Source organism: Delphinus delphis, chromosome 18, assembly GCF_949987515.2.
Source record: "Delphinus delphis chromosome 18, mDelDel1.2, whole genome shotgun sequence".
NCBI lineage: Eukaryota > Metazoa > Chordata > Mammalia > Artiodactyla > Delphinidae > Delphinus > Delphinus delphis.
In genome coordinates, this window is record NC_082700.1 from 5,391,252 (window position 1) to 5,417,506 (window position 26,255).

At 48.8% G+C, this 26,255-nt stretch overlaps 1 protein-coding gene and 1 long non-coding RNA gene across 4 annotated transcripts; both read right to left on the reverse strand.

Moving 5' to 3' along the window:
- Positions 1–636: 636 nt before the first annotated feature.
- LOC132413743 (uncharacterized) lies at positions 637–13,930 on the reverse strand. Of its 3 annotated transcripts, none has more exons than XR_009516802.1 (3): positions 13,336–13,930; positions 12,005–12,168; positions 637–2,210 (listed from the first exon to the last, which is right to left on the reverse strand). It is a non-coding gene; the product is annotated as an uncharacterized lncRNA (long non-coding RNA). The 3 variants fall into 3 exon arrangements; XR_009516804.1 differs by having other exon boundaries at positions 13,438–13,929; XR_009516803.1 differs by lacking the exon at positions 13,336–13,930 and adding an exon at positions 12,883–13,324.
- Positions 13,931–20,970: 7,040 nt separating this feature from the next.
- CDX2 (caudal type homeobox 2) lies at positions 20,971–26,255 on the reverse strand. The gene is made up of 3 exons (XM_059995606.1): positions 25,721–26,255; positions 22,120–22,265; positions 20,971–21,201 (listed from the first exon to the last, which is right to left on the reverse strand). Exons 1-3 carry the CDS (start codon positions 26,253–26,255, stop codon positions 20,971–20,973), a joined length of 912 nt encoding a protein of 303 aa, XP_059851589.1.

Below are 26,255 nucleotides of genomic sequence, written 5' to 3' on the forward strand. Positions count from 1 at the left end.
ATGTAACCAATTTCTCCTGGAAGTAAGGAGGTTGCTTTTCCAAGGCCAGCCTAAATAAATAAATCAGCCACAAAGGCAAGATTCTTGAAAATAGTCAAAACTAGGCCCATATTGACAGGTAAACTCTATGGCTTCACCTTGAACTTCATTTAACCTTGGAGGTTAAATAAAAGCACTTCCCACGTACTATTTATTTATCCAGGCTGTCACTTATGGTGCCACGTAGCTGTCAGTTCCTCAGGGATGAGGAACAGAGACCAGAAATAGAAACTCAAGACTCCAGGTTTCTTTACTTAGTTCAGCCAGTAACTAGTAAAGGCAGGTTAAGAGCTCATTTTCAGCTGTGCTCTTTTCACCATTTATAAAATGCAGGTATTCGATGGGTGACCAAACACATATTGCGAGAGTACTCCTCAATCCTGTACACTGAGTATCTGAGAGGGTTTGAGAGACCATACAGCTCCTGTACAATTACAAGCACGTCAGCCACTAGAGTAGTTTAGCCATTTGTAAAAACAAGACTAAGATTTTTTTAAAAAGAAATGGAATTCATCTTAGTAGGTTTTGTGGAATTTTTATTATTTGTTTACAATACTGTTGCTGTTTTTTTTTTGAGTTGCTTTATAGTTTTTTTTTTTTTAAGGCTAGACAAAAGTATAACCAAATATTCATAGTAGTTAACTCTGGGGAGTGGAACTGGGTATTTTTTTTAAGGCCAGACAAAAGTATAACCAAATATTCATAGTAGTTAACTCTGGGGAGTGGAACTGGGTATTCTTCTACATTTCACTTTATGTTCTTCATTCTATATATTAATTAGCAATGTACTCATTCTGACATTAATAATACTATTTTTAATGTTATTAATGATTAACTGTGGGTAGAGAGATTACAGATGATTTTTAAATCTTTTTCTTATTTGAACCTTACTTTATGTCTAGAAGAAATGGGCATGATTTAAAAGAACATTGACTAAATTGTTGCTTTTCCTACAGAAAGTGCAACAGATGTATCAAGTTACAGCTGGGGCAGCCCTCAGAAGCCCTAAACACTTCTCCACCTCATTCATCATTGGCTGAGCTCTTAGCCTCAACAACCAGTATAGGCCGGGGTCAGAGTGCACAGCACTGGGGAAGCTGTGGGACTTAGGATGCCTCAGACAGGTCAAGGTCAGACTGCCTGGGGAGGGAAGGGGACGGCTCCGGGGGTGTGAGGGTGTGGGGACAGGAAGACACAGTCCCACTCTTTTGTGCCTGTTAGACCCTGGCCGGAGAATCCCAGGACTGTGGAGCGAATCGCATTTATTATGGGACTTTGTATGGTGTGATTCCCTATTGCAGTTTTCTGTTTAATTGTTGTTTTTTATTCCATAAACTTGGATGAACTGCTTACAGTTTTACCAGACCCTGCGCCAATTACTGGGGATAGAAAAAGGCAAAATACAGGATCCCTACTCTCAAGAAATCCAACATCAAATCAAAAGCAAGAATCAGACTAGTGAAAGGGCACATTATAGTACAGTGTGATTAGTGCGTGAACACAGATTGACGCGAAGTGTTCAAGGAGTACAGAGGCAGGGGACACCAAGCCTGGGGGATTCCGGGGAATCTTAGCAGAGTTTGAAGGAGGCTAGCTGGAGAGAGGGGACCAAGGGAGGGAGTTCTCTGCAGAGAGAAGAGCCAGGAAGAACTGGAGGCCAGAAAGAGCACAGAGAAAAGACGCACGGGTGGCTCCTATCGCTGCCGTCAAATTACTACAAACTTAGTGGCTTTGAACGACACAAGTTTATCGTCTTACGCTTCTAAGGTCGAAGTCTAAACTGTTGGCAGGGACTGCACTCCTTGGTTCCTGCCCTTCCACCCATCACAGCAACCTCTGCTTCCACAGGGATCACGTATGTGATGCCCGATCTCCCTCTTCCCCCCACGTATAAGCACTCCCGTGATGACACTGGGCCCACCGGATGAGCCAGGATGAACTTCCCCATCTGCAAAGTCCCTTCGCCCTGCAGGGCAACATCCACAGGTTCCAGGATTAGGACCTGGCGATGTCTGGGGCCATTGGTCAGCCTGCTACTGTCCCCCTGAGGCTTCATGTGAATTCTTCTGCCCGGACAGCTCTTCTTCCTTAGGTCTGCTTCAGTGGCTCCTTCCCAGCTGCTGTGTAAACTTGGGCCATTTATTTCACCTCTTGCACTTCGGTCTCCTCATCTGGAAAATGGGGAGAATGATAGACCCAGCCTAATCCGTTTTTGTGAAGCTACAGTGAGTTAGTGTATGGAAAGCACTCAGAGCAGCACCTTCCGCAAGAACTGGCCTTTTATTGTTGTCATCGTTATTGCTCCTTTTGTCACCGAGGTCTCTATTCCAATGTCACCTCTGCAAAAACATCTCTCCTGGCCACCCTAGCTAAAGTAGGCCCCCTAGTAACTTGTTACATGTCTCTTCCTCCCTCCCTTCCTCCGTTCTTCCTTCCTTCCTTCCTTCCTTCCTTTTCCCTTCCTTGCTTCCTTCCTTCCTCTGTCTCTCTCTCTCCCCCTCCCTCTCTCTCTTTCTCTTTTTTCCATAGCAATGATCGCAATCACATGACTTCCCTGTGGTGTGTACTTCTTGATTTATTCACTGCTTTTCCTCTGCTTCCTCCCCTAGAGTGTGAGCCCTGTGTTTCGTTCACCACTGATTCCCACGCACCAAGCATGATGCATGACACATAGAGGGCCCACAGGCAACACCTGTGAATGAACAACTCAAACTCCGTAGCCCGCATTGTCCAGTAGAGTAGCCACTGGCTGCACATGGCTGCTGAGCAGTTGAAATCTGGCTAATCCAAACTGATACGTGCTGGAGGTGCAAAACGCACATTAAATTTAGAGTTCGTGTGAAACAGTGTTAAATATCTCATTAATAATTTTCATCTTGTTTGCATGTTAAAATGATAGTCATTTGGATATATTGAGTTAAACAAAATATGTTAACATCAATTCCAGCTGTTTCTTTTTACTTCTTTTTAATATGGCTACTAAAAATTTTACATTGCATATGAGATTTGGATTCTCTCTCTATTGGAGATCACTTCCCTAGAAAGCCCTCATGGCATGTGTCCTAAAAGCGGCACTGTCTGGGTTTGAATCCTTGGTCCACCATTTACTGGCTGTGTGACCTGAGGCCAATTATTTAGCTTCTTTCAATAAATGTTAGCTGTCATTAGCTAGTTTCCAAGGAAGAAATTATTCTGTGTCAAGAAGTTCAGAAACTTATAAATGTTTGCAAGTAGAGAAAAAGAATAATATGAATCTAGAAAAATTTAGTAGACACTAGTGGTTTGGTGTCTTCACTTTTAATAATTTATGTTTCTGATGGTTTGTATTTTTCACAATAACTGTGTCACATTTGGGTGGGAAAAAATAGATATATTTTTTAAATAAATTAATAAAGTTTGCAAAAATTTCTTAAATTTGTTCATTGCAAATGTCAGTTTTCAAATCCTAAAACTGAAGGCTCTGCCCCTGAGGGTTGCCAGGCATGGATGTCACACCTCTCATATCAACCCTGACAAAGGTCCATCATCTGAGAAAGCCGACTGCATCCCACTGCTTCTGAACTAATTCTGGGACATGCTAAGCCAAACAAACATCCAGGAAACTATATAGAGAGTTTCCATGTCTCTTTTCCACATACTTCCTTTTTCCATTTTGACTTTCCTCTAATAGTTTTATGAGTGCTACAATACATAAAATATAGCTCTGTGCTGGACAGGTGCTCAGTAAATAGGGAATGACTCATTGAAGGAATGAATGCATCAATGAATTCAGTGCAACTAGCATCTCCCTTCTTCCCATCCTGTCCTTTATGCCTCTTACTGGTTTTTCATTGTTAGAGTATAATTTCCCAATGCATTTGATTCCTTTTTTCTTTTCCCTCCCCTGATGCCAGCATCCTCCATGGATTTCTTTATACTTTTCATTTAATTTACCACTTTTATGCTCTGATCCTCTGTAATACAATTTCTGGCGAAATTTCAGGAGACCTCCTTGGATTCCTCCTTTCAGCCACAGTTACAATCATGTTTTCAAAATAACTCTTCGTGTGTATAGTATACATCCATTTATCGTTTATCTCAGAAAGGGAGAAGATATTTATATATTTATGAATATGAGTATATACTGTGATGATATAATCAACAAACCAGAATATAGACTTCTCCATGGGACAAATAAACCTGTTTTCTTTTTTTTAATATTGATTTATTTGTTTTTATTTGGTTGAGCCAGGTTTTAGTTGTGACATGCAGGCTCCTTAGTTGCGGCATGCAAACTCTTAGTTGTGGCATGCATGTGGGATCTAGTTCCCTGACCAGGGATGGAACCTGGGCTCTCTGCATTGGGAGCACAGAGTCTTAACCACTGCACCAGCAGGGAAGTCCCCTAAACCTGTTTTTTTTCAACAACTAAATTGTAAGATTAAAAAACCCAAGAGACTGAAGAGTTAATCTCTACTATAGATTAATGAAGCCGTAAGAGATATAGCAATGGATCATAATTTGCGAACCTTTTTGTTGTACCTCATTTTTAAAAAACAAAACTATAAAATAAAAACATTTACAGGACATTTGTGTCATTTATGAGACAATTGTAACTTTGAACACAGACTAGATAATTTTTTAAAATAAATGTATTTATTTATTTTTGGCTGAATTGGGTCTTAATTGCTGTGCCCAGGCTTTCTCTAGTTGCGGCAAGCGGGGGCTACTCTTCGTTGCGGTGCGCGGGCTTCTCATTGGGGTGGCTTCTCTTGTTGCGGAGCATGGGCTCTAGGCGCGTGGGCTTCAGTAGTTGTGGCTCGCGGGCTCTAGAGCACAGGCTCAGTAGTTGTGGCGCACGGGCTTAGCTGCTCCGCGGCACGTGGGATGTTTCCGGACCAGGGCTCGCGCCCATGTGCCCGGCATTGGCAGGTGGATCCTTAACCACTGTGCCACCAGGGAAGCCCCAGACTAGATATTCGATGATATTAAAGAACTGCTGTTTTTAAAATTGAGGTATAATTGAAATAACATTGTATCAGCTTCAGGTGTACAACACGATAATTCAATGTTTGTATATACTGCAAAATGATCACCACAATAAGTCTAATTAACACCCATCACCGTACGCAGTTATAAAAAATGTTTTTCTTGTAATGAGATCTTTCAGGATCCACTCTCCCAGCTACTTTCAGATATGCAGTGTTATTGACTGTAATCACCACGCTGTACATTACATCCCCATGACATTCAGTTTACAGCTGGAAATTTGTATCTTTTGACTCCTTTCACCCATTTTGTCACCCCACCCCCACTTCAGGCAACCACCAATCTGCTCTCTGTACCTGTGAGCTCTGTTTGGTTTTTTGTTCTTTTTTATTTTTGATTCCACATGTAAGAGAGATCATGCAGTATTTGTCTTTTTCTGTCTGACCTTTTCACTTAGCATAATGCCGCAAGGTCCAGCCATGTTGTCACAAATGGCAATATTTAATTCTTTTCATGGCTAAATAATATTCCATTATATATATGTACCATATTTTCTTTATTCATTCATCCATTGATGGACTCTTAGGTTGCTCCTATATCTTGGAAATTGTAAATAATGCTGCAGTGAGCATGGGGGTGCATGTATCTTTTCAAGGTAGTGTTTTTGATTTCTTTGGCTAAATACCCGGAAGTGGAATTGCTGGATCATGTGGTAGTTCTATTTTTAATTTTTTGAGGAACCTCCATACTCTTTTCCATAGTGGCTGCACCAATTTACATTCCCACCAACAGTGTACGGGGGTTCCCATTTCTCCACACCCTCACCAACACTTGTTATTTCTTGTCTTCTTGATAACAGCCATTCTGACAGGTGTGAGGTGATTATCTCATTGTGGTTTGGGCTTCCTTAACGATTAATGATGTAGAGCGTCTTTTCTTGTACCTGTTGGCCATCTGCCTGTCTTCTCTGGAAAAATATGTATTCAGATCCTTTGCCTAATTTTTAAAATCAGATTGTATGGGGTTTTCTTGCTATTGAGTTGTATATTACATTTTTTGGATATTAACCCCTTACCAGATATATGGTTTACAAATCTTTCCTCCCACTCAGTAGGTTGCCTTTTCATCTTGCTGATGGATTCCTTTGCTGTGCAGAAGTGCTATTTTTAAGGTATGATAAAGATAAAAGTATTCATATTTTTTAAAGATATATTCTAAAAATTTAGAGATGCATTTATATGTTTTGCATTTTCTTCAGAATATTGGGGAGATGTGAACAAAGCAAAATTGGCTATGAGTTGATCGTTATTAAAACTGGGTGATGGGAGTTCCTTATACTATGTTTCTTTTTAATGTTCTTGAAATTTGTTATAATAAAATAGTAAAACATAAAATAATTGCTTATCACAAAATAAATATAATTATAGAAAATCTGAAAAATACAGAAGAGTCTAAGAAAAAGGAAAAAACAAAACCAAAATTGCTCCTAACACCACAGCAGTGGTCTTAATCACTCATAGTTCGGTATGATTCCTTTCAGTCTGCAGTCTGTGCACATATACATATAAACACAGGTGTGTGCATGTGGCTATTCTAAAGCATGACCACATTTTCAGTCTTCCCATCAAGAAGTGGAATAGGTGTCCTCCCTCCTTGAATCCGGATGGGCTTGTGGCTGCTTCGACCAATATAATGTGGAGGAAGTAACTGCACGTGGTTGGGTCATGACAGGCCATGTGGCCTCCTCACTGCTTGCTGGGAACACATGCTCTTGGAGGCCGAAGCCAGCACGTAAGATGTTTGATGACCTTGAGGCTGTCAAGCTGTGAGGAGGCCCGAGCCACATGCAGAGGTTCCAGTTAACAGCTCCAGCTAAGTCACGTCAAATGAGGGGTCAGATACGTAAATGAAGAAGCCCCCAGCCATTCAGGACTGCCCAGCTGAGGCTCCGGACAGTGGAGAAAAGACAGCTCCTGCGCCCCAGAGAATCCATGAACATATTGAAATAGCTGTTGTTTGAGGTGGTTTGCTACACAGTCATAGACGACAGGACAGAATTTGGTGCCTGGAAATGGGCTGTTGCCATCAAAATGCCTAAAATGTGGTGTTTGTTTGGGGACTGGCTGGCAGGGAGAAGTCAGGCAGGCATTGGGAAAGCTGATGGTGAGGGTTTGAACAAAGTGAGGAAAATGTTATTGGATGCTGAAGGAAAGGAGATACATGCTAGGTACTGGCAGAACGTTTGGCAACGCTGTCACCTGGGATACCAGGGAAAATAGGAAAGGTACTTAATAAACTCAGTAATCTGGCTGAGGAGATTTCTGGATGGGATATTAAAGGGGCCATCAACTTGTTCTAGCTACCTACAGAGGATGTGAAAGGGTGAAGAGAATACACCGTTCAGTTATCAGTGAGGATTAAGAGGAAATGTAGAGGGCTCAGCTGGAACTTAGCCTGCAAAGGATTCTCTGAGCAAAGATCAAATCCAGGACACAGTAAAAAGAAAAAAAAAAAAAAAGAAAAGTGTTTTCAGAATAAAAATGAAGCCAAGGGCGTGACTTTAAAGCCCTTTGTTAGCACTTAAGAAAGGTAGAGGTGCTGCTTCATAAACTCAACTAGACAAAAGGCCTTGTCAGGATGGAAAATTTTTTTCCTCTTAGGCTCAGTACCTGGGAGCCTTCCAATTTAACTGACAAGAGACAGGTGAACAGGAGAAAAAGAACACACATTTTATTAATATTTTACCTGCATGGGAGTTCACAGAAAGGAAGTGAAACTCAAAGAAGTAACTAGACTCAAGGCCTTGTATACCATTTTAACAAAGGAAAGGAGGTTTGGGCTTCGAGAAATGATACATGTGGGAAGCGGCTAGGAAATATATGAGGAAAACGAAAGGCCGATGACGGTCACTTTAGTAAAAGGTGTGTCTGTGCAGGCTCATCGTTGTGCTGACTCTCCACCTCCAGTGACAGAAGTTGCTCTCCACTTCCCGGTACAGGAGAGGGAGGATACCTTCACAAAGGGAGTTTTATGCCCTACTTTTAGGCAGGAGAGGGAAGGACAGAGAACTCTCCCTGGATCTGCTGACTCTCAGCTGCCTGCGGCCCAGGCCAAAGCGGCACATGTTGAGACGGCACATTCTGGACCTCTTCTGCCTTCTAAGAATTGCAGGGAAAACCTTACAAGCGACCTCTGTTAAACAGCAGGGCTTCTAAAGCTCTAAAGGCATTGCTGCACGACAGCCACATGGGCTCAGGGTAGACGAGGAATCTCAGTGGGTGACTTTATCTAACGGAGCACGTTTTTTATAAATGGCGATATGAGAAATCCGCAGAGATTTTGAGGGAATTATATCAGCTTGAATAGAGAGGAACAGAGGTGGTACAAAATGAAATGAGGGACTTCCCTTGTAGTCCAGTGGCTGACTCTGCGCTCCCAATGCAGGGGGCCTGGGTTCGATCCTTGGTCAGGGAACTAGATCCCACATGCGTGCTGCAACTAAGAGTTCGCATGCTGCAACTGAAGATTTTGCATGCTGCAACTGAAGATTCCACATGCCACAACTAAAAGATCCTGCATGCCACAACGAAGGTCCCACACGCAGTAACGAGGATCCCGCATGCCGCAACTAAGACCCGGCACAGCCAAATAAATAAACGAATAAGTAAATAAATAAATATTTTAAAAAACAAAACAAACAAAAAAATGAAATGAGGTCTCTGGCTGCCCAAACTTAGGCAGAAGGCAGACTGAAAAAATTTACAATCATTGGCTACTTTTTATGGGGAAAGGGAGGATGATTCAGAGAATGGGAACAAGGACCCACAGGAGAGAGGAGAAAGAGACCCACAGGACAGGGGGGAAAGTCCCAGACAGTCACTCCCAGGAGGCAGGACAGAGTCCTAATCAATAAGCGAACATCACATACTGGGATGGATTTCAAAATTAATATAAACCAATGACTGCTATGCATTTCTGTTTTCTCCGCTTTGGAACAGGAGTATCTTAGCAGTCATCCTATACTCGTCCTACTGTTGTATGTTGGGTTTATTTGGGGGAGGAGTGGCAGAAAACTTGTCTCTTTAATTCATCAGTTTACAGACCAAGCAGAACCATACCCAGAGAGCTTAAGTCAAGGTGCCTAACATCCACCTGGACCTGATTTGTATTAGGAGACCCTGTCACCTAAGCCCAAGCCCAATGCCTTAGTAAGTAACATAAAACTTGAGGAGGAGAGAACTTGGACATGGAGAATGTAAATAATTTGTGGGCATGGAACTAACTGTGGCAGTTTTAAAATATGGCTGCAAATCCTTTGACATTCCTCCCATGGAGAGGTGGATTTATTCCCTTCCTCTTGAATCTGAGAGGGTTTGTAAATGCTTCAATCAATAGATTAAAAGTGGTGGTAAAAATGACACGGTGACTTCTGGAGGCTGACCACAATAGGCCATAGAGCCTCCCGCCTGCTCACTGGGAACACAGATCTGCGGAGCTCTGAACCACAACGTAAAAGTCTGACCACCCTGAGGCCTCCAAGCTGGGAGCAGGCTCGAGCCACACCGAAGGGGAGCTCTGGTTAACAAGCCACAATGATCCCAGCTTTGGGCTCCTTTCAGCCTAGGCACCAGATACGTGAATTAAAAAACCTCTAGGGAACTCCCCGGCGGTCAGTGGCTAGGGCTTGGCGCTTTCACTGCAGTGGCCCAGGTTCAATCTCTGGTCGGGGAACTAAGATCCCGCAAGCTGTGAGGTGCAGCCAAAAAAATAAATAAAATTTTTAAATGAAATAAAATTTTAAAATTAAAACTAAAGAAACCTCTAGATGATTTCTGTCCTGGCCACTCAAGTCTTCCTGAGGGTCCAGACATTGTGGAGTGGACACAAGTCATTCTTCTTGTACCCTGTCCAGGCTCCTGACCCACAGAATCCATGGACATAATGACGTGCTTGTTGTATGACACTGAGAGTGGAGCTGTTATACAGCAATAGAAACACCACCATATTAGTTTCCTGTGGGCGCTGTCACCAATTACCACAAATTTGCTGGCTTAAAACAATAAATTCATTCTCTCACAGTTTTCAGGCCAGAGTCCAAAACTGGGCTGAAATCAGGATGTGAGCAGAGCCACACTGGAGACTGTGGGAGAATATCTCATCCTTGCTTCTTCCAGCTTCTGGTGGCTGCCGGCACTTCTTGGCTTGTGGCTGCATCACTCCAGCCAACATCAAATCTCTCACTGCTCCTTCGTATCACTTCCGTGTGTGTGTGTGTGTGTGTGTGTGTGTGTGTGTGTGTGTGTGTGTGAAATCTACCTCTGCCTCTCTCTTATAAAGACACTTGTGGTAGCATTTAGGGTCTACATGAATAATCCAGGGTAATCTCTCCATTTCAAGATCCTTAATTTAATCATATCTGTAACAACAGTTTGGGGTGGGATTGTTGCTTTTTTGTTTTTTGGTGTTTTGGTTTGGTTTTGATTTTTATGTCCCTTTTTTTGGCTTGTTTGGTTTTTCTGCCATGCAAGGTAACAGTCACAGCTTCCAGGGATTAGGCTATAGATGTCTTTCAGAGGGCCATTTTTCAGCCTAGATACATAAATACATAGATACCTAGATGCAAAAGATCATGCTGTACATGTATATTCTTTTGCGTCATACTGTATATATTCTTTACAAGACAAAAGGAATAAGTATTCGTCAGATCATCAAACACTCTGAAAATAGCAGCTTTAATGGTTATGTAATATTCTATTGAATGGGTATACCATAACTTAGTTACCCAAAATATTAATATCAGAGACTTATTTCCAACTCCCTACTTCTGATTATTTCCTTAGATTAGTTCTAGATGTGAAATTACTAAACTTAATGAGTATATTTTAAGACTTCTAAAATATTGCCAAATTGCCATTCAAAAATATATTAATTTACAGTTTCATCAGTATAGGAGGGGCCTGTTTGTCATCCGTCACCGGATTGAGTATTGGATTTTTAAAAGCGTTATGTTATTTGATGATATTTCATTAGAAGTCTGGTATTTGTCCTGTCATTTTACATTGAATTTTTTTATATATTAAGGAAAATAATCCTCTGACATTTTGGTAGCAAAGGCTTTTTTGTCATTTTTAATTTGCTTTTCAATTTTGAAGATGACGGTTCTGATAGCTCTCTACTATTCTCCTTATAATTCTTACTTTGCCTTTATACTTAGAAAGTCTACGACATTCAGAGAGCAGACACAACCACGGTTGAAATAGCATGGTGTTCGACATCAGAAAGGCATGGGTCATAATCTGTCTCATAGGGTTAGATATTGGTTTTTGCAAAGAATTAAATAAGTTAAAGAATCAAGCACAAGGCCTGGGATGTGTAAACCCTCTGGTTCCTTTCCTTCTGTTTACTAGAAAATAATAGACTCAAGCAGCTCACAAAAAATGCAAATGCCAAAAAATATGAAAATATGCTCAACCTGCTTAGTACATCATGGAACATAAAATTAAGTTAGTTACCATTTTCTGTCCATCAAATTAACAAAAATTTAAGCAATAACCTCTAGTGCAAAGAGGCCATGGAGAAAGGGGAACTCATTATAGGCACCTGTGTGGTACTGCTAATTGTTAAACCTTTTTGGAAAGCAATGACTATATTTATTACAGTTTAAAGGCGAAAAAAGAGTTTTAAATTGAGCATTTTCTTTGACCTAGGATTTCCTATTTGAGTTATCTATCCTTTACAAATACAAAGAGGGGCTTCCCTGGTGGCGCAGTGGTTGAGAGTCCGCCTGCCGAGGCAGGGGACACAGGTTCGTGCCCCAGTCCGGGAAGATCCCACATGCCACGGAGCGGCTAGGCCCGTGAGCCATGGCCGCTGAGCCTGCGCATCCGGAGCCTGTGCTCCGCAACGGGAGAGGCCACAACAGTGAAAGGCCCTCGTACCGCAAAAATAAAATAAAATAAAATAAGATACAAAAGGATATATGTAAAACGATGCTTACCTTTGGACCACTTATGATAGCAAAATGCTGACAGCAACGTGAAAATCCATCAGTAGTAGAAAAGCAGTTGAATAAATGTGTCTTTTCAGTTTCTACCCACTAAAATGTAAGCTTCCCAAGAACAAGGATTTTTATCTGTGATCTTAATGCTGTTTTCCCAGCACCTAGAACATAATAAACATTCAAAGAAATTGTTGAGTAAACGAATAAAATCTGGTATACCCAAATTTATAAAATGCAGTGGCCGTTAATAAGTCAGTTGGATTTAAAAAAAAAAGTCAGTTGGATTTATATATAATGACCTGGGGAAATGGCCATGATATATTGTTAACTGATAAAAGCAAGTCACAACGAAAAGTATGACTTCATTCTTTTTTAAGGAGAGACAAAAGGAAGAACAAGATAAGTGATACACGTTTGCCTAAGCACAAAAAATTCTTGGGATGATATGGACCGGGGTGTTAACACTGGTACCCCAGAGGGATGGGATTGAAAGAAGGGGCAAATTTTAACTTTTTCCACCCCTCTGCATTGTTCAAACTTGTTGGAAGGAATTGTTCCGTGGAAGGCCTCAACGTGCGTTCATAAAAACTTAAACCAGACCAGGCTTTGCTATGGGAAGGACAACCTCTTTGAGTCCTTTGCCCCCGCGTTAGGAAAACAGGTCCTTGGCAACAGGTCCTTGGCGTTACTAGGTATTCTTTTTACAGTATTGGTTTGTTGCTTTTTTGATTTTTGTGCCCCTCCCCCCAACACAACCCCCGCCTCCCGCGAGTTTGCTCAGCCCGTCCCCTTCCTGCGGGTATCTTTCCTGTCCAACCTGCCAACTCCCCCTGCGCGCTTATCTGACCCCGTGCTCTGCAGCGGCACCCGCGCACCGTGTGCACGCCCGACCTTTGCCACCTTCCGCGCTCACGGCAACTGCAGGAGGATGTGGTTTACAGAACACGTGGACCGAGGCTTCTCACTCCAGCGCCCTTTTTTCCGAAATGGTCCCCCCAAGCGCAAGGCCCATCTCCAATATTCAAAGGAACCCCAGAGGAGGGGGCCGGGCTTGGAGGAGGAGGGCGGGGCGAGAGGGGGAGATGAGGTGTGGAGAAGCACCTGCCGGCGCCTCCACCACTATTAATATTAACTTTTATTAAGACTTGGCCCTTCTCTCCCTGGGGCTTCACAAAGCAGGAAGCCAAGGGCAGGGGTGCAGGGAAGGGAATTGGCAGGAAGAGAAAACCTTGAGTAAATTATTTAGCCGTGAGTCGAGATTGAGTGATTCCGCCCTCTCCCCTCCCCCACCCGCAAATTGGGCCCAGGTTGGGGATCAGCCCTCAAACCGCCACTAATCGTTTCAGCTGGACGACATCTGGAGTCTGGTGAGGGGCAGGCCAGGGAGACGTCTGTCGGCGACACGAGGTGCGAGGGCGGTGGGCACCCACCGGGCCCCCGGCTCCGGGGGACGTGGCCTCTCCGCAGGTTAGGCCGCGCCTGATGGCGATGGAGGGAGGAGGCTGAGGTCGAAAGTGCCAGAGCGCGGCCGGGAGAGGCGCAAAGGGGTGGGCTTGTTCGCACCCGCTGGGCCAGGCGACACCTGCTGCCGTGGACCCCGGCCCTGCGCCCTCGGCGGGGAAGAGGGAGAAGTAGCCGAGGGCCGCAGGCTCTCCCTGGGGCCGCTCCTGCGGCGCCTCCGCCGGTTGCCCCTGCCGCTCCCCGCCCCCCGCCCCGCTGGTTCCGGCTCTCCCGTCCTCGGACAGTCGGGGACCCAGCCGCTCCACCGGAGCAGCAGCGCCGCCTGCCGGACACCTCGCGCAAGCTCGGCCGCGGGAGGGGCGGCAGAGAGTGGGGCTGAGCGCGCCGACCTCCCGCCTCCCCTTCAAAGTCAAGTCCCTCCCTCCCGCCCGGCGGCCGCGGCCGCCGCCGCCACCGCCCGCGGCGCTCAAGCCCGACGTGGAAGCTGCCGCCGCGCTCCTCACCGGGGCCCGGTTCCCGGCACCTCCGCCGCCCATAGCGGGGCACGCCGTTGAAAAACTCAGAGTACGTTTAACCGTGATGACAAAAGCAGCTGTGGAAACCAAGCTGCTCCGAAGAGGAAAAGGAACGTGCCCGTGATCTCGAGGCGCGACTTCCGGGGCGCAGACGGCGGCGGCCCCCCCGGGCTTCCCGCCAGGTTGGCGCGGCTGCCACGGAGGCCTCGCTGCGCTTCCACCTCGGGAGGCGCCAGGCCGCCCGGAGACAAGCGCGGCCTTTCCCCGTCGGGCGAGGAGCCGGCGCGGCGTCCGAGGCCGGGAGCGACGCGACCCCTGCGCCCCGGCGCCCGCGGCGCGCTCCTGCGGCTCGTGGCGCTTGGGCGGTGGGTCCTGAGGGACGTGGCGAGAGTCCGGTCCTTTGATCCGTGGGCCAGGCCGCAGGGGGAGGGGCGAGGCCGCTGCCACCTGAGCGGCATCTTCGCTGCAGGCTGGGGCCGCGCACAGACGCCTCGATACCAGGCCTACTGCCCTCCCCCGAGCCCTGTTGTAGACGACCGGCCTGTCTGGACATGAGCAAAGCATGCTTTCATTTTTTCTGTCTAAAACATTCAAAGACTCGAATCCAGGCAGTAGTTTCTCCGAGATAGAGGTGTGAGGTGGCGGCAAACTAAAAGTTCCCGCCAAGGGAGCAGTTTGCTGCCTGTCTGTTTTGTCTGGCTTTACACTTGCGAACGTAGCGCCCAGCTTTGTGCAGCAATCCAAGCCCATCTAAAAATCTGCTCCCTGAACAGCTTGCGACGGCCCGATTGTGTGGTCATTTGGCCTTGTGGTTCTCCGTCCTGGCCACGTGTCCACCCAAGAGCAGCTATCGTAACACTGTAGGTGCATTTCAAGACTCTAACCCTAGAAATGAGGAAGAAATGTTGCTTGTTGGTTTTCTGTGGGCTGAAGAGCATGACCAAGACCTGTCACTCTGAATCAGGGTCTGTTGTGTTTAACAATATATCACTAACAGATGTCTAAAAGTATAAAGATGGTTATATGAAATTCATAGACACGATGAAAATTACAACAGGAACACATGAAAATAACTAGAGGAATTTGGATTTCTGAAATTTGCATTATTTCAATAAAGTGATTTGAGGGGGAACATTATTTTTTTTTTATATGTGTGGATTCCTTACGAGCAGTCTCTCTTTTTGTCCTTCCTGCATGCTTCTATATTGCTATTTATTGGACAATGGTCCCTGGTTCTCGCTCAAGTATGTCTTTCTTCTGTTTGCTTCTGGCAATGCACATACACCCTAACATAGGTGTGCCTAGAAAACGGAGGGAGGGCTGAAAATAGAATCTAGATCCATTGAGTTTTGTTGTGGTTGTTTTTAATATATTAGATACACAAAGTGAAAGAACATATACTGTGGCTTTCATGAATAAAAGACAGAGCCTGGCGACACCATTTTTAACAGCTCCTAATCTGTGGTTTAGGTACTTAATCTTTGTCACTGATTCTACTAAATGTCAGTGAGTTAAAATTATTTAAGTGCCACCAACAAGCCATTGTATGCTTATACTGCGGTGACTTTAGCTCCTACTTTGTTTTTCATTATTTGCTTTCCTGAGGTTGGAGAGGAATTTATCAACTACCACTTGTATAAAACCTATTATTGTCATACTGCAGATACAAAGTGTTATGAGAGCAGACTGTCCTGAAAGTTCTGAGATAACAAATGAACAATTAGAAAATAATTTCTTTCCTAGAAATTAAAACACAAATATTAAAAGACATGAAATGAAAAAAAAAAAAAGATGTGCTGATACTGATTGTGAAAAAAAGGGTGGGGGGGCCATGAAATGCCTAGGTTCCTACTTACCAATAAAATTATTTGAGGCATAGACCCAATACATGACCTGAATATATTATTTTTTTAAGCACGTGTGTGTGTGTGTGTGTGTGTAAAGGGACAGTTTGGTCATCACTGAATCCCAGGGAACTCTTCTTCATAGATCAAAACTGGTTGTGTTATGGTTTACGGATTAGATCTCTAGCAGAGAATCACCAAGATCCCGGAGAAAGAACGAACTGGTCATTAACTCTGGGCCTCTGGCAACTTAGTTGATATTATCCATATAAACTGAGGTTAGTGACAAATTGCAATTTGAAAAAGCTGTTGTTAAATGTTTGGGTACTAGAGACACAGACCCAAAAGGTCACCTACACACTTGCCCCCAGCTTCTCTAAACTGATACCTCCAAGAAGAATGTCAAGGTAAATGTTGCTATAATCTCTGGAACTGACAGATTCTACTTTCCTTATTTGGAATTTGAGGGGGTTTTCCTAGATCTATTTTCATAACCTTCAAGAAATGAATGATACAAGAAGTATATATTCCCTCTGGTTTGTAGCTAAGTAAAGAAAATATTTAGCGATTGTTCTGGCCCAGTATCCCTGGGCTTGTCCCAGGTATCAATAAAACCTGCTTGGTTTCCTAAAATCATAGTCATCTCTTGAAGAAGAGGACGAGGCAAAAAGAGAAAGAAAAAAAAGACTAAATGTGAGAATTATGGGGGTTGGAAGATCGTATAGTCTAAATGGGATTTAAGAATATACTTTAAAAGTTAATTTAAAATTTCCAGGTAACCTACGTTATTTGGGTATGTTTTCTTTATCCTCCAAAGCAAAACTAATTTAACACAAGATCTGCTGCTATAGTTTTAATGTAAGGGAAGAATTATGGGGGCTAGAAGAAAATGCTTGCGTTAAAATGACTTCGAGGGAAGAGTCAGGCTTGAAGAATTCAATCCGCAGCAGCTTTTTGGGGCGGCCCCCGGAAGAGTACGGAATTGAGGTGTTGAAATGGAAATTGTTTCAAAATAAAGAAACTCATCATACCATCTAGGTAGAGTATCTGCCTCTCTGCCTCCTTTGGGTTAAAGGATCCTGACTGATAATGAGGTTCCCAACTACAACCTCAACTAATCTGAGTCTCCTAATACAACTGGAAGTGTTTGGGGATACAGTATCTCTCCTGGGAGATAAAAGGGCAGGTAAGCTATGCAGAGCAGTAACTCATCTTCTCCTCTGGAATGTTAGTGCTTTGCCACTTGAGATTCTGTGCAGACACCTAGGCACTGGAAATCAGAAGACAACAGACTTGAGGCTATTTTGACAAAGTAAGCAGAGCTGAATACATTAGAAAAACTTCTGGAAGGAGTTATTCTCTAATGATTTGAGAAATTATCCTCGTTCAAAAATTCACTTTAAGCACGCTTGAGCCCTTCAGAGACGATGATTCATCGTTAAAAGGAGGAGGAGTTCATGTCATTATTGGGGTCTCATCATAAGTGTACACTGTAACTTGCATTTGCTTACGTTACCTCATTTGATCGTCATATTACAAATGAGGAAGTTGTGGCTGCGAGGTTGTGATCTCCCCAAGGCCCTTAAACTAACAAACAGCAGCCTATTTCTAAAACAAGGTGCAAATAGTGCTCTTAAAAACATATAAGCTCTTCTTAAGATTCTGTAGCTGAGATTTCTTTATTTCTGCTTGTTGCCTTCTCTTATCTTTTCCTGGGTGGTTGTGAATGACAACAGCCAGAATACTGCTGTTTATATATTTAGATTTCTATTTAAGATTAGTGTTCTTGACTAGATACTTGACTATCTAGTAGGAGGCCTTCTAGTCGGAGGCCTCCTACTAGATAGTATCAGAAAGAAGTGAAACTCATTGAAACTGTCATTGCTTTCACTAGCAGTCCATCTTGTTAACTTTATTAGATGGATATGATAAAGTTATGAATTGTTTACAGGAAAAAAAAAAAGACCAGGCCTGTTTTCTCTCCATATATCCCCTTTCTTGACATGAGTTCCACAATACTGGTACACTCTTTCCTTATATTAATATCGTACCCATATTTCTGTAATTTTCTTAAAGAAACGTCTTGTGCAAAAAGACCCCCCTTTTTTTCGGGGGCGCCCTGCGGCGTGCGGGATCTTCGTTCCCAGACCAAGGATCGAACCCGCGCTCCCTGCAGTGGAAGCGCGGGGTCTTAACCATTGGACGACCAGGGAAGTCCCCCAAAAGACTTAGTGGATAGCTCCCCTCCCCCAAATTTGTTTTTCTTAAACATTCACCAGATCCAAGAATCTTCTGCACCTGACCTAGTTTGTACTTAGTTTCAACAGGCCCGGGACCGTGGCGGGGAAGGCTCGCCGCGTGGGTCTGGGAGCAGCGGAGTCGGAGACGCCCTGGAGTTTGCACCTCTCAGCTGGGTCACAACTGTGTCCCTTTCCTCCAGAGGCAGCGAGCAGCGCGCGCACTCGCGCGCGCCCCCTGGCGGCCCGAACCCGGGACAGGGCACCTGGAGGCCCGAGGGGTTGGGGCCCCTTGACCCCCGGCACGGTGCGGGCGGCGCTCGGAGCCGCTAGGTCTTGTCGTCAAAAATAAACCCGGGTGTCCCGGCGCCGACCTCCCTAAGCCTCTCCAGGCTGCGCCGCCCGCTCGCGCCCTGTCCCCGCGTTCCCCCGGGCTTGCTCCAGGGGTGGTGCCTTGGCGTCGGAGGCGCGGTGGCCTCACTTGCCGGCGGGGGCCCTCATTCCTGGCCTTTTCCGCGGCCTGGTGGCCGGCGGCCCGCTCGCCGCCCAGAGCAGGGTCCTGGCAGGTCCGAGAGCAGCCAAGCGCCCCTCCGCGCCCGGATGCGCGCCGCGCGCGGGCGTCAGCGCTCTCGGGCCGAGCCCCGGGAAGGGGAAGAACTTGTAATCGCTTGCAGCGGGACAATGCCGACTTTTGAACCTCTAACCACTAAGCAAACAACCCTTGTGCTCTCGCTCCACTGTCCAAACAGGGTTTATTGACAGGCGTTTCACAGCAACGCATAGCAACCTCGGCGGCGGCCCGGGGTCGGGCACGCGGGCGCGGCCGGGAGCGGGGTCCGCGCCGCCCTCCCCGCGCCGGGCGCCGGGGGACCTCCCGGTGCTCCGCGGACCCAGGTGCGTCTCCCGCCTCGGCCGGGCCGCCTCCTGCCCAAGAGGCGGGCCAGGCCCGCTCCCTCTGACTTCGGGGGCCGCGGGCCCAGCCCCGGAGCCCTTTCCCAATCCCGGAGTGAAAGGCGCCACCTGGAAGGGCCGCGGAATCGGGGAGATGCTCCAGGGGCTATTTCTGCCTCGCAGCTCCGCTCATCCTGCCCAGCCCTCGGGGCACCCCTTCCCTCGGTGGAGGCGCTGATTAGGGCTCCAGGCTGCCTGTGGGAAAGACCGCAACGGAGGACAAAGCCCTTCTCCGAAGGCCCCACCGAGAGCGCCCAGGTCGGCGGCTTCCAGGGCCAGAAACCTCAAGGGCAGCAGCCCCGTCCCCAGCGGATCAGACAGATAACGAGCAACCATCACTAAAAAGATCTTCTTTTGCTGGGTCTCGAATTCTTGTCTGCGGGGGGGAGGTGGAGGGAGGAGCGGGGAAGGGAAACTGCGCAGGACAAGGCAAGGGGTGGAGTCAGAAAGGGCTCACGGAAACCGATATACTGGAGTCTACATTTGTGGAAACGTTGCCTTGGGGAAACAGAAAATCGAAATTTTTTACTTGAATGCTTGTGTTTAGCTGGATGGGGGGGCATCCTGGGGAGAAGGAAGTCACCGATGAAGGGAGTGTGCGCGATTGCCTCAGTGTGGACTCGATGCGACGCTGTGAGCGGGCTCTCTCACCCTCACTCCCCATCATTCCCCCAGCTGAGAAGCAGCTGAGCGCTCAGCTGTGCATTTTGCCCACAGGCACCCCCAGGAGAACCACACATTCCACAATCCGAGGCTGGGCTCGGGCTTGGGGGCAGGGTAGGTCTCAGAACCTGCTCCCTCAGGCTTCTGCCGCTCTGGGGTAAAATGAGGTTGTCCAGATAACCTTCTCCACTCCCCTCCTTGATTTTCCTAATTCTAGCTGGCAAGTAGAGAGGATATTTCATTACTTAAAATACTACTACTAATAATAATTGCAGACAAAATCTGAAGGTGATAAGGACAGAATCTGAAATCTGGAAAGCTCCTTTATCTCTTTTTTTCTTTTTAGAAAAAAAAAATTCAACTGTGTTCAAATACCGCCCCCCCCCCCACTTCCCTTCACCGTATCACTTCTCTCTGCATGGATCCAGAAGGCTTTAAAAATGCTGGCTTGGATGTTACACAGACCAATAACCCAAACAGCAGCAACAACAACAAAAACTCCCCCTTTTCATCAGCCCCAAGATTGTGAAAATCACAGGAAGTCCAGGCTGGCTCTGGCATTTATAGGACTGACATACATTCAGCCCAGAGCAGCTCTGGTGACAGGCTTTCTAAACAAGGCCCTGTCTCGGGCCGCCTCGTCAGCCCTGGAGTCCAGTAACCTCCCCCTCACACCACACACTGCACATGCACCAGTCAAGCCTTTCCTGGCCTGGGAAGGGAAGAGAAGAAAGACAAAGACCTGGGGGTTCTGCACTCTTCAGTGGGTCCGGGTTTCCATCTCAGCCGCCTCTAGCTTCTGTGGTCTGAACCTTGCCTGCCCTTGAGGCAAGAGGGCCCAGCGGGTCCTTGGAGGGCAGTGAGTGGACAGCAGCCATCTTGACTCCATCCCTGGCGGTCCCCCAAGTCCCTCTCCCCCGTCAGCTCCAACCAGAGAGGCAACCTGCAGATTTTGAAGGCAAAGAGCTGAGGAAGGGGCTGAAAGGCTGGTCTGTTTAGCCAGTCCAGGCAGCGTTTCTGCCAGTACTAAAGGAAGCCCCAGTGGTCATTTCCCATCTCCTCAGTGGCAGAAAGAGTCAGACCAGAAAAAGTCAAAATCTGGGAGAACGTCTTCCTTGAGGCCTCCAACCGCACTTGTCTTTCCCCCAGGCCCCCATGTTTCCTTGGAGGGCTAGGTCGGTTGGTGAACGGTCGTGGGTGGGAGGGGAGGGGTCTTTCCTGAGGATTCTAGCAGAGTCCATGCTCCTCATGGCTCAGCCTGGAATTGCTCTGCTACCGCAGGCCACTGTGGGTCACTGGGTGACAGTGGGGTTTAACACCCCCCCAGTCGGCCCCAGAACCCCAGGGACAGGGCCAGGCACCGAGCCCTGCAGGGAAGACACGGGACTCAGGGGCTCCGGGACACTTCTCAGGGGACCTGGCTGCGGTTGGGGAGCCTGTGGCTGGGACGACGGCGGCTGCTGCAGCTTTTTCTTGTTGATCTTCCTTTCCTTTGCTCTGCGGTTCTGAAACCAAATTTTAACCTGGAAATGGAAAGGCGGAGAGAAACAGAAGGTGGTGAAGCGGCTGCGAAGGAAAAAAGGGACAGTGTTCGGCACAAACACCAGTGTCCCCTTCTCTGGCCAAACAAGTGCCCTCTGGACCTGAAGGATCCCAGCCCTTCACACAGCTTTCCATGGACGATCCCGTAATGGCCCCGCGCTGGGGTGCTTGTTGGAGCCCTTCCCAAGCCCAATTCAGACTCGAAAGAGAAGAGCTTGCCCCTCCCTTCTCTTTCCCCAGGTTTCTTTCCAAAGCAACCTTTATCTACAACTTTACTGGAAAAGTTCAGAGTCTCAGAAGCAAGGAAAACAGAAACCACCAGGCCCTTTTCACACCAAGCAAGAGGAGGCCAGGGCTGGAGGTACTTCAAAATAACAACCTTTGGCCTCTCAAAGCTAAACTGAAATGTAATATTCCTCACCTTGGGGCTGAGAATGAGTTTTAATGTGGGGTTTCCTGACTGTGAATTTGACTTTTTTTTTTTTTTTCTCCCAGACCACACAGAGCGTTCCGGAGGCAAGCCTCAACCCTCTAGTTTTCATGGGCAGGGATTGGGGTCTTATATTAATTTTTTTGCCCAGGTACCGTGCTGGGTACAGAGAGAGTAAGCCTTTAAGTCTTTATTGACCCAAATAGAATTCTGGATTAGACTATACTCAGTTTTTTCTTGTACCTCCCAGGTCCCCCAAAATAGAAAAAAAAAAGTTCAACAATATATATTTTAAAAAAAGAAGACAACTAGAGGGGGGAAAAGTCTTAATAAAAAGCATCTGGAAGGAAAATGCTCTCCATCTTCTTGCTTTAATCTGCCCACAGAACTAGGTGGATCCTGGGGCCTGGCTTCTAACCCTCTTCACTGGACTCCCCCAGGTAGTGACCAGGCCCTGGAGGGTTCCCACCTGCCTCTCGGAGAGCCCCAGCGTGGCGGCCAGCTCGGCTTTCCGCCGGATGGTGATGTAGCGACTGTAGTGAAACTCCTTCTCCAGCTCCAAACGCTGGTGGTCCGTGTACACGACTCGGTATTTGTCTTTCGTCCTGGTTTTCACTGTGGAGGAAGGCGAAGTTAGCACTGAGAACTGCAAGGCAGCCCATCAGTCATGGGTAATGACAAACCTCCCTAATCCAAGAGCCATTTCTCTTCCTCCACCGCCCTGGGGGGCCACGGTTTGGCTGGTTCCTGCTGAGTCTGACAAGACCCCCCCAGAGGGTCCTGGGGGGAGGGTATGGGGCTATTCGGGACAACTAAACTGGTCTTGGGGTTAAGCAGTTTTTGAAAATTAAGAAAAATTTTAAACTCATATACGCAGAAGATAGCAGAACCCCACCACCGGTTTTGTAAACCAAATACAGTACCTGAGGCTGGTGCGGCCCAGAGGAAAAGAGGGCCGGGCAGAGGCACCAGAGTCCTGGGAATATTCAGATTTTCAGGCCTACCAGGGATAGAAACCTACCCTAAAAACAGCCGGCATTGTGAATATGTGTTGTTCGTGGTGGGGGGGGGGTGTTACTTTCTGTTTGTTTTATTAGAAGTGGGAAGGGGGTGCAGTAGCTGACGTGTTCCCTCAAGTCACCAGAAACACACACACTCACACTCACACACGCACGCCCCATCTATCGGGTGGAAGGAATTCTGAGCCGGGGTCTGGTAGGCAGATGATCCTTCTCTCTGGGGACGCTCTATACCTGGCCGAGCGTGGCTTGGCATTTGGCACTCTTTCTTTTTTAATCCTCCATTTATTTCTGCTGCAAACCCTGCCAGGGCTATCCTGACCAGTGATCTATGCTCATTGGATTGAGTCAACATATTAAACCTTGGATTGATTGTTTTACTGAAGGGCCTTGACAAACAGCGTGACCAAGTCGGAGCAGGCCGGAGCCTGGTGTCTCCACCAGGTCTGTCCCAGGTCAGCCCTCGGCACAGCCCCGCTCAGGAGCTGTTCTCTCCCACTTGGCCTCAGGTCGGGGTCTTCTCCCAGCAGAACAGGTTCAATCGCCCTGTGCCCGGTGCTACAGTTAGATCTAAAGGGTCTGGGAGTTGCTCGGAGGTGTTTAATGCCCCGCAGGCCGACTTTGTTCAGGTAAAACCCTTTGCAAACCACAACAAAAGCGCCCTGGGAAGATACAGGCCGGATCAGAGGGAGCTCCCCCAAGCCGCTGAAAGGAGAACACAGCCCCAAACAATGCAGGACAAGGCGATCTTATCAAAGAAAAGCCCTTTCAATGCCTTAATAACAACCGCATTCTGTTTGAATTACCACTACTGAGCAAATGGCGGCGGGGCTTTCATCCCCCTCCCCGCCAGGCGCATTAACATCAACACGGCCAGCAGAAGCATTTGAATGCGCGCTGCAGCCCCGACCCTGCGCCCGCGAAGAAATTAAAGGGAACTGACACGTCCCGGGAGCCTGCGCTGCCGCCTCCAACCCACTCGAGCTGCCAGCGGTAGTGGCCCCTTCGTACAGAGGAGCAAACTGAGAATCAGACTAGGTCACGCAGATAGTATAAGGCGGGGCTGGCACCGGAGCCAGGTTGGAGCCACAGAGGACAACCTCCAGGGCTGGAGAGCCGGGCGCAAAGTTCTCCCAGCCGAACTCTCCAGCAGCGATAGTGGCCTTGAGGTACTTGGGAGCGGCTCTGGCTCGGGGGCTGCCTTTTCCGTATCCCAGAGGGACCGGGGGACGCAGTGACCAGGACCCCTGTGCGCCCCGCGGCCAGCGCCCCAAGGGCCTTGGCGGCGCCCCGCACCCTCTGGGAACCAAGGCGGGGACTAGAAGAGGGGAGAGATGAGAGGGACTTGTCAGAATTCATTATTGACTGCGAAAGTCACCACCCTCTTTCCGGGCCCTAAAAGAGACAATGGCAGGGCTGGGAAGGTGTATATCAAAGCGGGCCGGGCGGAGTACCACCCCCCCTCGCCCCTTGACAGATGACACTCCGCAGAGGAGTCGGGCTCCGGCCCGCGGGCCGCGGTCTCCCCACATTAGCATCACAAGGGCGCCCGGCGCCGACTGCGGTCTTGCCACCTCGGCGCGGGACTTCACAGCGGCCTCTCATCTGCTGACCCCGCGGCCTGGGCTCCTGCGGCTCCCCTCCCTCTCCTCACCCCCGCCCGCCCCTGCTCCGCGGTCACTCTCCCGGGACTGGCCAAGGGTCTCCCTTAGGCCGCCCCAGCCCCGCCGGCTGCGCCCCAGGCAGGTTCTGTGGCAAAGAGCCTTCCTTGGAGCGCGCTCTGTGCAGGCGAGGGCGCCTCCTCTTGGGGAAGGGACTCAGCCGAGGTTCCAGGTCTGCCCTGAGGCCTTCTCCCCGGGCCGCCGCATTTCCCACCTGGTCGGTCCTGGCATGTGCCCAGTGACGTAAAAACCGAGGCCCAGAGACAGCCTCCAACGGCTGCTCTGATTTATACGGCTGTAATTGGCTATAAACTTCTGCAAAGTGTCCATAACCTGCGTGCGGGCCGGGCTGGGCCAGAAAGGAGGGAAGAGAAAAAAGCGGAAGTGCAGAAGGCTGGGAGAGACTTCGTGGAGTAAAAGGGACCCAACAGGACTCTCTCACCACACCTACTGAACTTCCTTCCCACCCTGACACACATTCCGACACCAGAAGGGGCAGACCCGGAACCTACGACACACACACACACACACACACACACACACACACACACACACACACACACGAGAGGAGACCCTGCAAAGGAGGGTTCCAGAGAAATGATCCGTGTCTGGAGCAGCGGCTGAATCTGCACCACGACTTCCTCTCCTTCTCCCTCTGCAGAAAGGAGGGGAGTCCCGGGGTGTCTTGTCCCAGCCCTCCGGCTTTTGATTGAAATAACCCCTTTGCAGATCAAAGGTTCAAAGACCCGGGCGCCCCCGCCTTCCCTACTTAGCTCCTGGGGCCAACACCTTCTTTCCAGCTTCAGCAGCTTTGCCGGGTCTCCCTACGCGCTGGAGCTCCGATGCCCAGAGTTGCCCCGAATGGGCAAATCTGGTCCCACGCGCAGCCTCGCCGCCCTCCTGGTCCCCAGACCACCACTCATCCCGGGTGGCCCGGACGGGCAAGGACGGCGTGCACAGACGGTCTAGAGCCCGGCCCGGGGGCGTTCCAGGGAAGCCGCGAACCGAGCGAGTGCGAGCGGCAGCAAGTGAGGAGGGCGATCCCGCTCCCGTGCAGCCGCGCTCCGCCGCCCTTCGCGGGACTCTCCCAAGAGTCTAAGGACGTTATGAATGAGGGACGGGAGGAAAGAGGAAGCGTCCTCTCTGTCCTACACTGAACACTGCTCGCGAGACCACAATAGTCACTCCCGACCCCAGCCAGCCCAGACGCAAGGGCCGGGGACCGGGGGGGCCGGAGCCCCCAGACGTTGTCGCCCCGCCCCGCCCCCCTGGCGCGGAGTCCCCAGACCGCCCCGGACGCCGGTCCGCACAGGGCACTCGCCGCCCCGCAGCCAGAGGCCGAGGCCGCGCCTTCCCCGGGCGCCCGCCGGCAGGGCGCCGCCGCGCTTACCTTGGCTGCCGAGCGACGGCTGCGCGGGCTTCCGCATCCACTCGCACAGGTTCCGCCGCTGGCCGCCGGGGGACAGCTGCTCGGCGGCGGCGGTGACGGCGGGCCCGGGGGGGCCGGGGTTGAGCGTCTGCAGCAAGCCCGAGGCGCAGGAGGGCGCGGCGGCCGGGTGGTGCGGGTGGTGGTGCGGGTGGTGGTGCGGGTGGTAGTCGGCGGGGCTGCTGTAGCCCATGGCGGCGGCCGGGGAGCCCCCGTTGAGGCCGTGGGCCACGGCGTTGGCGGCGGCCGCCGCGCCCCCCGGCGCGTAGCCGTTCCAGTCCTCGCGGAGCGGGGCGCCGTACGCGGGCGGCCAGGACGGTCCCGGGGACTGCGCGCTGTCCAAGTTCGCGGCGGCGGCGGCCGCCACATGGTAGCTGCCGTAGTCCGGGTACTGCGGGGGGCTGACGAAGTTCTGCGGGGCCAGGTTGAGGCCGCCGGAGTGGCGCACGGAGCTGGGATACATGCTCACGTCCTTGTCCAGGAGGTAGCTCACGTACAT